General features: G+C 40.1%; 1 protein-coding gene across 1 annotated transcript; it reads right to left on the reverse strand.

Moving 5' to 3' along the window:
- Nucleotides 1-2,131: 2,131 nt before the first annotated feature.
- Nucleotides 2,132-12,837, reverse strand: LOC131220003 (peroxidase 7-like). Its single transcript, XM_058214980.1, has 6 exons — nt 12,817-12,837; nt 12,535-12,693; nt 5,365-5,661; nt 3,964-4,143; nt 3,719-3,881; nt 2,132-2,896 (listed from the first exon to the last, which is right to left on the reverse strand). Exons 1-6 carry the CDS (start codon nt 12,835-12,837, stop codon nt 2,493-2,495), a joined length of 1,224 nt encoding a protein of 407 aa, XP_058070963.1. The 3' UTR covers nt 2,132-2,492.
- Nucleotides 12,838-13,091: the final 254 nt, after the last annotated feature.

Genomic DNA, 13,091 nt, shown 5'->3' on the forward strand with positions numbered 1-13,091 from the left:
AGCCGCTGAATTTTCTTTCTTCACTTTAGGATTTCTACAATCCTTCTTCATATGTCCAGACAACCCACAATTCCAACACTTTAGTTTTCCTTTGCCCTTGCCCTTGGATTTGGATCTAGGCCTTGAAGATCTTGTACCTCGCTCAGAATCTCTACCCCTCGTGATCAATACATTGGAAGATGCTCCCATGTTACCGTTTAGCTTTCTCATAGCCTTCCCTTGAAGGGTTGAGATAACGGTGTCAACACTTAGGGTTTTATTTGCGGTGCACATCGTGCCTCTGAAAGACTCATATGATGCAAGAAGAGAATTCAACAATATACATACATGTTCCTCATCTTTGACCACTTCCTCCATATCCAGCAATTTGTACATCAATTTATTAAAGTTGCTGATATGGGCTTCTAGATCTCCACCCTTTGTCATCTTGAAGGTATAACACTATAGCTTTAAGTGTAGGCAATTTTCAGAGGACTTCTTTGCATAAATGTTCTCTAACTTCGCCCACAAACTAGCCGCAATTTTCTCCCTCAAAACATCATAGAGAACCTCATTCGTGAGACAAAAACAGATAGAGGCTAAAGCATTACTATTAAGGTTTTCTCATTCATTATCTTTCATGGTAGATTTTCGCTCATCAAGAGCCTTAATCCCGCCTTACTTGGTTAACAGGCTAATCATCTTAACATTCCATAACTCAAAATTATTTTTGTCTGAGTACTTCTCAATATCAAGCTTGCCGTTTCCCATTATTACTAATCCTGCAGATTCAGATCTATGCCCCAACGATTACTTTGATACCGCTTGTTGGGGATTTGTACTGCGGAATCACACTAATCTAGATCTAGGATAGCAATCTAATAATGTCAAGCAATCACAAGAGAATACAAAGATTTAACGTGGAAAACCCTTGCGGGAAAAAACCACGGCACAAAGCGACAGAAATCCACTATGAAATAGAAATTACAAGAGAGAGGACTTACCCGATTCGAACAACCTTGAATCTCACCCTTGCTACACCCTTTGATAACCCTAAAACCCTTTAGGATCCCTTGAAAAACTTTTAGAAAGCTTTAGAATACTTTAGAATAGCCCTAGGGACCCCTATTTATAGTTCAAGAAACTCCACTTACGCACCTAGTTTGGAAATGTTCAGAAACCGCCTCTAATTTACGCAGTCCGCGCAGGATCTGCGTAACCTCGACTGGTCGAGCCGAGGCCTCGATTGGTTGAGGGACCCCCTCGACCGGTCGAGCCATCCCTTCGATCGGTCCAGCGGCCCGGACACCAAAAATCATAAGACGCTAGACTTTGAATCGAGCAATCCTCGACTAGTCGAGATGCTCGCTCAACCGGTCAAGCCAGACGCTCGATCGGTCAAGAGACCTAAAGAAAAACCAGATTTAAGGCATCTCTGTCAACAAATAATATAGTCGGGCATGGAGAAAGAGGAGTCGTCTTCTTCTCAAGCATAGCGCCCTTGAATACACCAAAAGAGAAAAAAAAAAATTATTATTTAATGAGAAATAATTTTAATATTATTAATGAAAAGTTGTTTATAAAGTTATATAAGTCATAAATCCTAAATTCATGACTTTTCTGAACTATCACTCTCCTCAAATAGTAAATTTACTAAGAAATAGTGAAAGACTTCTAAACTATTTCAAATTCTTTTCCATGACATCGGTAGGGACTTTAAGTTATTCGAGAACTCTCCAAACTTTAAAATACCTGAAAATAGTAAAAAGCCATAACGGACTAAAAATAGTAAATTTTGGCTAAAAATTAAAAACAAAATGGCCCTATAATGGCATATATTTAGAAAACCATTTTGGGGTCAGTTGCCCTTGGCATTGGCCACATAGAGCTCCTCTGTAACTTTCCAACAGCGTATTAAATCCATGAAACGAAAACCAGTCACAAAATTATAGCTGTCAGAAATTATAATGTATGTTTAAGACATTGATTGATTTTTCTAGCTCAGTTTCCTTCGATCGGAACCGCCCATGTGATGATTTTCCTTGACTTTATCCGACATCAATGAAGTGTATGGTGCTATGTTTTATAAAGGCCTATAGCCCAGTTTCAATGGCTCATAGACTAATCATACAAATGTTCCATGTTAAAACCTTCTATCAAACCTATATTTTCCAAATGAATATAGGCCATTCTGTAATTTTTCCTTCCAGCCATCCATGGTCAACCAAATTATTACATGATCCATCCATGATTGTTTGGAGTTATTCCAAATCCAAAGGAATTCCCATGTACATTATGAATCACTAATAAACAACCTTCTCCTGGACTCAACATAATTTCATTATTTTTGAAAGAAGAAAAAGAAAAAATAAACAATCTTCGGATGCAAAAACATCATGGATTGCATTAATGCTGCCACCATGAATAAAAATGAATATTCAAAATGATAATCTTCACATTGATTATTATTCAAAGCAATTAATTGAAAAAAGCAAGATGGACAAAGAGACGCCTCAATAGTTCACAAAATTGCAGTTCACTCGGATCTCGCCTTCATCTTTGCCAGTGAGAACTTGCATGTTTCCAACATTCACCATCGACACTCCGAATTGCTGGTAGAAGAGCATGGGTTGTGTAGCCAATGCGCTAACGATAGGCGCCGTCTGTGGATCAGAGTACAGCAATTGATCGGTGGACAACAATCCCATATTCTTTTGCAAGTTATTATAGTACGTCGAATCGAAGGTCTTTGGGGTGGTCGCATCAAGGTCTGCATATTCAGAAGCCCACCTGCACTTTCTTTTCAAGAAGTTGAGATATTTTGCATCAATGGAGGGATCTGGTTTGCCAGTTCCTTTGAAGTTGTAGAGCCTGTCTTGGATCGAACCACAAGTACTTCTTCCAATCGTATGTGATCCTAAAGGTCATGTTAATAATATTTGCATGGAGTCAGTTTCAAAAACCATAGTCACAAATCTCATTTTCAGGAAATTTCAGATTTTCAATATATTTTTTTATATTATTGGAAAAATCTCATTACAAATAAAAAAAAAAATTATTTTTATTATTATAACAATTAATGAACAGTTATAAATTTTTAAATAGGGAAATTATACTGTGATATCGAGCTATGTGGGCCCACCATGGTCTATGTCATACATCCACCCCATCTATTAGATGCACCCTTCCATGGTGAGCCACGGGCCTAAAAACCATGTTATTCAATGACTTAAGGTGGGCCACACCAGAGACAACAGTTGAGAGTAGATACCCAGTCAATGAAACTTCATGATCGTTTATAGGGCCCACTAAGATGTGGTTCAAACATCCAATTCACCCATTGTGTGTGTGCCACTTGGATGACTTGGATGAGGGATCACACTAAGTTTCAGCCATATCAAAAGCTCAGGTGGGCCACACCTAGTGGTTTTGGATGTTTATGTCACAATTTCTGAATGAACCGAGTGGATAAAATCCATATCATTGTGGGCCCCACAGAGCCCTGCCTGTACCGATTTCCATCCCGGCGGGGACAGGACGCAATCTGCGTCCCTGGCCTGATTCCCGCCGTTTATTTTCTTAAAGAAATTTCCTCTGGGCCAATGTGGGCCCGAAAAATAAGCCAAGGCCCTGGTTATTTTCGGGCTGTGGGGCCCAAGAAGAGCCCATTAGCGTGAATGTGTGTCCCATTTACATCCCAACTGATATATCATAACAAGCTCATGAAATGCGAGTTTACCTGACAGGACAACCAGATCAAGTACATTGAGTCCTCTGGACTGGAAAAATTCGATGAGCGACGTGATGTTCTCATGGCCCATGGGGACCATATCGGCTTCTTTCGCAATTGATACAAGCCCATCTTTCCTTCCATATGGGACTTCCCAGAACGGGCCTCCAATCTACCGGTATCACATGTGAACAATTTCAAGAGAAAGAATAGATAGGAAGAGAAAGAAGATAGGAATCTTGGAAAACACCAACCTTAACAGTGGCATCCCTAGCTGCAGCGGTGAGTATGTCAGCGCAAGAGACGGTTTTCGGGCACTTCTGCTCGACCTCGGCTTTAATGTCATCAATCACATTAAAACCTCTCAGTGACTTACTAACTTTGGCACTCCTTTCACTGCCGGTGTGGTTTAAGAGAATTGAAGCGTCACATCCCTTCATCAATACATGATGAATTTGTATGTCAGTTGGTAAGAAACAACATCGACCGGTGTTTAGAATGACGCCCCGTTAGAGAAGGTGAGCCAGCAATGGGTCCAATTCAAGTCATGTCAATCCAGGCCCAGCCCATTTACTAAATGGACTGAGAATTCAAACCTGAGCTTGATTAGGGGTGGCAATAGGGCCAACCTTGTACGTTCACGGCTTGGACTGGGCCCCTAAACTTGGCCCAATGGCATGCCCCATGGAAATGATTAATGGCCAGGTCCAATAATCAACTGGACCACCATTATATAAAGAGAATGAATGGTTTAAAGACACTTATATATCAGCAGTTCCTAGTCACGTGTACTTGATGAAACTCACTGGATCCAGGTCAGCCTTCAATAATCGAAATCATTAAAGCTTTCTACGACTATTTATAAGCCTCTTTGGGTCGAGGCCGGACGTGGTTTGGCTAGTGACTCCAACACCAGCCAGCCAGCTGGTGTCAAAGCTGTGTGGACCTCACCATGATGTATGTGTTTTATCAACGCGGCCAGCAATTTTGCCAGATAATTTTAGGGCAAGAATCCAAAATGAGACATATCCAAAGCTCAGGTGAACCGCACCACAGGAAACAGTAAGGATTGAATGCTTACGGTTGAAAACTTCTTGAGGGCCACAGAAGTTTTGGATCAACCTGATATTTGTTTTTCCTTTCATCCAGTTCTGTGTGACCTTATCAACAGGTTGGATGGAAAATAAACATTACAGTAGGCCTTAGGAAGCTTTTAATAGTGGAGGTTCAATCAACATTGTTTTCCTGTGGTGTGGTCCACCTGAGATATGGAGCTACCTCATTTCTGGGATTTTACATTTTAAAATGGATGGACGGCGTAGATAAAACACATACATCATGATGGGGCCCACAGAGTTTTGACACCTGCTAGCTGGCTGGTGTAAGGTTCCTCAGCCAAACCGCGTCCCCCAAAGCCGACCATTTGCTTAATGAGTCACATTTTCTAACCCTAAGAAGGACATCCAACTCCTCAAGTTCGAGCCATGCCCATCTGCCTACTGAGTGCGCCACACAGCTTTCTTTGGACGACAAGAGAGGCAAGATAGGTCAACCAACAGACCACATTCAACGTCTATGTGCGGCCCACCGAATGAGCAGATCAGATATCTCCAAGAAAAATGATAACATACAAAATGCAACAATAGCTAACGTACCCTAATAGCACAGTCGTGGAAGTGCAGCCTAATGAGGCTGGCACCGAGAGTGTAATCCTTGTCGATCCAGCCGTTCACGTTGCGATAAACAATCTCCTCAAGAGCCGGACATGTTTCGGCATAGTACCCAAACGACAAGCTCTCTAAATCTAAGGGCAACAGCTTCTTTGGAGAAGTGAGTAACTTCTTAGGTGGAAATGAGCTTTCTTTCTTCTCTCCATGATTAGCTGCACCCATAACAGTCGCAGAGAGGAGGAGAAGGAGAAGAGTGTGAAAGGAAAAGGAAAATCTCATCATCTTCAAAGATGAGAACGAGCAAAGAAGATAATAAAAGAAGGATAGATGTTGGATTGATATGGCGTTTTGAGTATCGTTTTATAGGTATTGTATGTATATGGCCTTTGAAGATTTCCATGTAGATATCAAAGGGAATAACGTGCCAAGCACCCTCAACGAAAACGACATGCTAGCACGTATGTTTGAGGGAGTGCGATAAATATTGCCGAGATCTTCAAAATCTCGCGATAATTCCCCTAAACGTACAGTATAATATTTTATTGCGAGATTTTTGATATATTAGTACATTTTAAAATATCATGATGTAAAATATCATGATGTGGGAAAACGTGCTGTGAGGTCGGCCTGATGAAACGGATCAGCTACTCCCCTGGAACCAGCATGGTGGCTGTCATCGGTGCTCTGTGGGCCCCACCATGATGTATGTGTTTCATCCATTCCTTTCATCCATTTTTACAGATCATTTAAGGCTTGATTCCCAAAATGAGAGGTATATAAATCTCAGGTGGAGCACACCACAGGAAAACAATAGTGATTGGATATCCACCGTTAAAATCCTCCTAAGGCCCACTGTACTGTTTATTTGTCATCCAATCTGTTGATTAGGTCATAAAGACCCATATGAAGGGAAAAAACAAATATCAGCTTGATCCAAAACTTTTATGGGCCCCAAAAAGTTTTAATGGTCCACGCTTCATTCAACACGGGTTCCTGTAATGTGGTCCACTTGAGATTGGGATGTACCTAATTTTTGCTCTAGAAAAATAGATGGACGACATGGATGAAACACATACATCATGTTGGGGCCCACAAAGCACCGGCCACCGGCCATTGGCTGCCGAGAGGGGGAGTAGCCAATCCGTTTCCTCGGCCTCATGGTAAGCTTCCCATGGATGACGCATCCACCTCATCCATTTTATTCCTTCCACTTGGATGAGGGGCCACACTTAGTTTCACGCGTATCAAAACTTGATTGACCCTGCCATGTGATTTTAGATGTTTTAGACACAATTTCACGTCACTTCGGATGGCGCGCAGGACCCACTTGAATTCCAAATTAATAAGATTGATTGTTGGGTTACTACATAACATAAAAAGACCCACCACCAAAGGCATAGCGTGGATGGCGGACATAGCTTACGGTGGGGTTCACATAGTTCATGAAGTTGGATTAATTCAAAAAATTAATAAGAATTTAAGAATTTATAAAATATATTTATTTAAAGAGATTTGCTAAACCCACATGCGGGTCCAATAAATCTCCTATACATGCAACACATGTACCATAATCTATCCATTAGAACGGCATAACTATATTGATACCTTGGCTCAAGAATTAGATCAAGTGGGCTAAAGTTTACAAAACGAGCGTGTCACGTTGTGCACCCTGATATCCGAGTTACGGCACATGACTGGCACATGACTTATACACCATGTGTACAAAAACCATTCATTCATACCATTTTTCAGAGGCTTAGTTAAAATGTAGGCTAAGGCCCTATTTGTTAACGTTGAATTTTTGCACTTAACGCGGAATGGGGAAAATATTCTGTGTTTAGTGGTGTTTGTTAATACATCGTTAACACGGAAGAAGGAAAGCACTAAGAGGTTTTTCACTAAATTCTTTCCGTGATAGGAGTCTGGCTTAATGGTGAACGCGGAATGCACTCAGTGAATTTTTCATTAAACAAAAAATTTTGCTTCTAAAATTACCCCTTTCCAAGTTACTACGGCAATTTTTTCTTTTTAAATTGTTTGTGCAATACAAAATCAACTTTTAACCTATGAAACTTCACTATGCCCCCACCATAATGTATGTGTTTCATCCATTCCATTCATCCATTTTTAAATATCATTTTAGGGCTTGATACCAAAAATGAGAGGAATATAAATCTCCAGTGGACCATACCACAGGAAAAAATAGTGATTGGATATCCACCATTAAAATTCTCCTAAATCCCAATGTACTGTTTATTTGACATCCAATCTGTTGATTAGGTCATATAGACCTAGATGAATGGAAAAAACAAAGATCAGCTTGATCTAAAATTTTTATGGCCCCCAAAAAGTTTTTAATGGTCAACGTTCATTCAAGACTATTTTTCTATATTGTGGTCCACTTGAGATTAGGATATACCTCATTTTTGGTCTCATACCATAAAATGATCTATAAACATAGATGGGCGGCATGGATGAAACACACATCATGGTGGGGCCCACATAGCACCGACCATCAGCCATTGGCTAGTAGCAGGGTAGTAGCCAATCTGTTTCCACGGACACGGATTGGATACTGACAGGTTGAGTAGCGAGACTTGCCACCGAAGTTACGTCACCAAGTTATGTGGGCCCCATTATGACGTTTGTTTTGTATCCACGCCGTCCATCCATTTAGAAATATAATTTTAGGTAAAGATCCAAAGAATGAGTCAAATCCAAACCTCTAGTGTACCTCACCACAGAAAACAGTATGGAGAGTGACGCCCACCATTAAAAACTTAAATAGGCCACAAAAGTTTTTGATCAAGCTGAAATTTGTTTTTCCCTTCTTTCATGTCCGTGTTAACTTGTGAACTAGTTGGATTTGGATTTCAAATAAAAATAATGGTGAGCCTTAAGAAGGTTCCAACAGTAGGCATCAATCTCCCCACTGGGCCAACTACATATTTGGATCTGCCTAAAATTAAATCTCCAAATAGACGGATGGTGTAGACAAAGCACATACGTTATAGTGAGCCCATAGAACTTGATGACGTCACTTCGGTAGCCAAATTCAACCTGTAAGTAGCTAATCCACGTCCAAGTATGATGCGGATTGGTTGGTGTACCTTGCACCAGATATATAGCTACTGTATTGACATCAGCAAGTTCTATGGGTCCCATCATGAGGTATGTGTTATATCCAAACCATCCATCCGTTTGGCAAGCTCATATTAAAGCTTGAGACGAAAAATAAGTTGTAAAAAGCGACGGGGAATTGAACATCTCCCATTGAAACCCTTTTTGGGGTCACAGGAGTTTTGGATCAATATGATTTTTTTTTTTGGTTTGGATAGCATATAAATATAAGATGGGCTTATTTGAAGGTTTTGTTGCTACTGGTGTTCAATCCTATAAAATCTTCCCGCTAAGAGGAATTGAGAGCCTTATGATGATTTTTAGTTTTTTCATTAACTATTTTAGTTTATTTAAATTAAATATAATGATTTTATTTTCATTTCATAAAAAATAATTTCTTTATAATGTAAAAACATTTCCAAATGAGAGATAAGGACAAATGTGTCAAATTAACATATTTCAGACATTTAAGATGTTTGTTAACAAACAGTTTGTTTAAGATTCAGTACTTAATTTTTTAGACTTCAGCTATAATTATCAAACAAGTTTTTTGACTTCAGATTTCAGATTCGGGCTTTAGATTTCAGATTCAGGCTTCAGATTTCAGATTCGGTCTTTAGACCTCAGATTTAACAAACAGGGCCTAAGTTTCCAAACTCAAAACTTGAACAAAACATCTCACGTTCATTTAATTCAATCACATACACATATATCCACCATCATAATTATTTGTGGGCATTCAATCCACATATTGATAACATTCACAAAAGTTAATCATATTACCATAGCCCACCCGTTTAGGGCTTTATTAAATCATTCACTAAAAGAGCTAACTAGTCATAACTTTCAGTTACTCAACTTAAAATTTATTCAAAGATGTAATTAAAGGAATAGTATGAGTTCAACTAGATATGTTAATGATTTAGTATATTCAACTCGTCTTCGTCAAGATAAGGTCATGACCCTTATGAATTGTCCACTGGTTCACCTTCATGTCCTAAAACTTGAGCAATGGTTTCATTGTCTACTAAATCTGTACGGTTTTTCCATCAATAAAACATCAATTGGCCAAGCCTAGTGAGTGAACCTATCATGGTTCATACACATCATAATTAAAATAGAATGCATGAATGACATGAGATGCATGGATGCGTGAATGCATCAAGTGGGTTGATCAACCCACTCGCTTGAGTTGGATCCCATCAACCCGCATCTCTCTTTTTTGGGGTAGGCTTCCATCATCTTGGTAGGCTATCACATGATATGAGTATTCAAGGATGGTTCCCTAGGTCACCCGGTAGTGTAAGTACCTACAGGTCATTCAGAGAGTGCCCCTAAGTATTCAGCGCAGTTATGCAATGCATGATGAGAATGACTGGTGCAAGGTATTAACAGTTGGCAATTATATACACATAATAACATAGGCGTTTCAATTCTCAACAAATTAAACAAACATTCAATATAAAAGATCACAATCATCAAAACAATGGGATGTCTATTTTAATAACAATGGTTAAAAAAAACATGTTAGAATCACTCCTAATGGTTTGGCGACGATGAATTGTTTTTCGAATAATCGAAATATGATAGTTTAGAATTTCCTAAAACACAACATGTACATAGAATCTTTATCCTAATTTATATGAATTCATATGATATAGCCCACCTTGATTGATTGAAGACATGATAAGGGTTCACAATATTCTCAAATCTGTATCTCTTCAGATCCAACCCTTGATACAGGGTCTGTAATCACAACCATTTCATGCGTCCCACTTGATTAATCAAAGTAGTCTTTACCATTTTCAATTACATTTCAAATAACCCAACAATTATAGTTAATCATAAATTAAATGACTCAATTCATTGGAGTTCTTAAATTCGGAGTATAAGTACTATGTTTTTACCCTTTGTCAGTCAAATCGATTCATACCGACAGAGTGCATGCTCCGTCAATTTGGATCAATAATCATGTGTGTCAAACTGACAAAATCTAGAATTCTACTCCGTGTTTTAAAGATGAATCAAAGTTTTTAGATTTTTTCTTATTTAAGATTTAAAATACACTTTAAATACATCAGTCAAATTCTAACCGACATGGTCCACCTGATGGTCAGATTGACCTAATATTTGTAGTTCCAAAGTAATTCAGCCTCAATTATCAGATGGACAGTGTGAATCAGATCTCATACATCTGATGATCCACTGATCATATGAGACAGATCTAAACCATCTATCGACATCACAAAATTTCAAATTGATAATAGGTCAATAGATCGCTTAGATCCAGACCATTTATATTTCCCAAATAAAAATTTTGATTCAAAGTATCATAAGTACAATCCTAACCGTTTATCCTTTTGCCCCATCAAACGGTCAAATCTACCCATATTATCTGGATAATAATTTATATCTGCTCTAGAATGAGCATACATAGTGGGGATCTGATCTGATCTGTCCGATCACTATTTTAAATATAAGGCGTAAATGGTTCTTAAGGTTAAATCTGATAAAAATGGCCCATCCACTAATCAGATTTATCTGAGATTTAAGGCATGTAGACACCCCACCCAGGCTAACAACTTGAAGAGGTTAAGACAGTTCAAGAACCATGACTGTATCTGCAACCAAAACCCTGACCCAAACCTCAAACCCCCAATCCGCAACCGAAAATCCTAATCCAAACTGCTCAATCCACATACAGCCCCCACCTACACCCTAGATCCTGACCTGAGCCTATTACCCAAACCCCAAACCCACCTATCTGAACTCCAAAAGTCTAAAAAGGGGACTACCGGACGAACTAGTGCACCAAACGAACCCACATGCTTGAGCCCGGCCCGAGTCTATACCAGATGGTAGTCCAACTACCGCCCGTTGCTCACAGCCTGCGTGTGATCTTCTGGGGACAGCTCTCCCAGCGTTCAAAAGTCAACTTTCTCCAGGAATTACCCCCTTATCCGACCTTATTTACTATTTTACCAATCCCAATAGCCAATGGAGCCATAAGACCATTGGAGAAGACTATAAATAGCCCTCTCCTCTTCACATTTTAACAAGAACCACTTCTCATTTCCAAGCTTAAGTGAGAAGGAGAGGGAGAGAAAGAGGAAGAGAGTGAGGGTAAGGAGGAGCTCCCAAGCCTCCAAGTCCAGATTTTTCATATATCCCCTTAGCCTACTCCCTACCTTCCCAACCTTCTCAATCCTAAGTCTATCTCGGATTGATCATGGTGCAACCTATGTCTTAGCCTACCCAAGTTTAAGCTAAAGTTCCTTTTGTACTTTACACAAGCATTCATCATGACATCTATTCCCTTCTTAACCCCCTACTCCCCTAGATTTCTAGTGAATGTATGCTTTGTGACTTGCCGTATATCGGATCCTTTCATATCAGAAATTCATAGTAGTCTAGTCCATTTGTCTTACCTCGTTTGCATAAGCATCATTTCATCCGCCTTCTAGACACGCCGCTGGACGTATGCTCTGTGGCTTACCGAAATCTCAGATCTTCCTACATCAGAAATCCACATGTGTGCCTAGTCCCATCTCGACCACAACATCCATCATCCCTTGAGATTGTTTTACCACACTAAGTAGAGACTGTACCTTTGTACGGGTAGAGAGGGTGCCTGACACATTCCCTCTCTGTAACCGAGGTCCCTTACTCGGAATCACGGATCGCAGATTAGGAGTTAATCTAAGGTAGGAGAGTCTCTGGATTTCTCCAACCTTACGTACTCCACGGATTCTAGCCAACTGCAGGGTTTTGAGATTTATTGGCTAATGGCGACTCCAAGATCCACAAATCAACCTAATCACCCCCACCACCAAAATATAGCATCCAAAATCAGCGTGGGCGTCGATTTTCAGTGTCTACAGAATGGCGACTCCACTGGGGATATGTTAGTTCGCACTAGTTAAGACCCGACTTGAAAGTGTGTGGTGCCTTAATCTCAAGGGACATCATTACTGCATTCATACATAAACCATCAATCAATCTTTGGCTTATACTTGCTTAGGCATCAATTCAAACCATGACCACTCGATCTCGAGCAGCCACGACTTCCCAGGCTACCCATGAAGAAGAGCCGGCGGCTCCACCAGTTTCTAAACCATCAGCATCAGAACCAACCCCTGTGCCAACATCGACACTAGTACCAGTGGCACAAACAGATTTGTCAGTCACAGCAACCTTGAATGAAATGTCTCAGAACTTCAGGGCATTACAAGAGTTACTGCTTCGCCTGGTACCAAGTGTAGTACCAAACACATAGGCGGCACAAACCAGCGTACAAAATAGCTCAATCTCTCAAACCTCTTTTGCCTTTTCCCTCATTCCTCCATCAAATCCTGTTCTCCCTCTCCCAAAAGAGTCAGCACAGGATCAACAGCAACCAACAAGAAGCAACCCTCCCACACATCTCTACTCAGCACATCACAACAATCAAGTTACAACACAAGTTCCCCCTAACTGGAACCACAGATAAGAATTGGCGGATGCCCATGAAGGGGGTCAGTTTTGAGTCCAACTCACTCCCCGTAACATGAGCAACATTCTAGAATTGGTAGGTACCCCAAGCGAGATCCATT

Source organism: Magnolia sinica, chromosome 12 (assembly GCF_029962835.1).
Source record: "Magnolia sinica isolate HGM2019 chromosome 12, MsV1, whole genome shotgun sequence".
Classification (NCBI taxonomy): domain Eukaryota; kingdom Viridiplantae; phylum Streptophyta; class Magnoliopsida; order Magnoliales; family Magnoliaceae; genus Magnolia; species Magnolia sinica.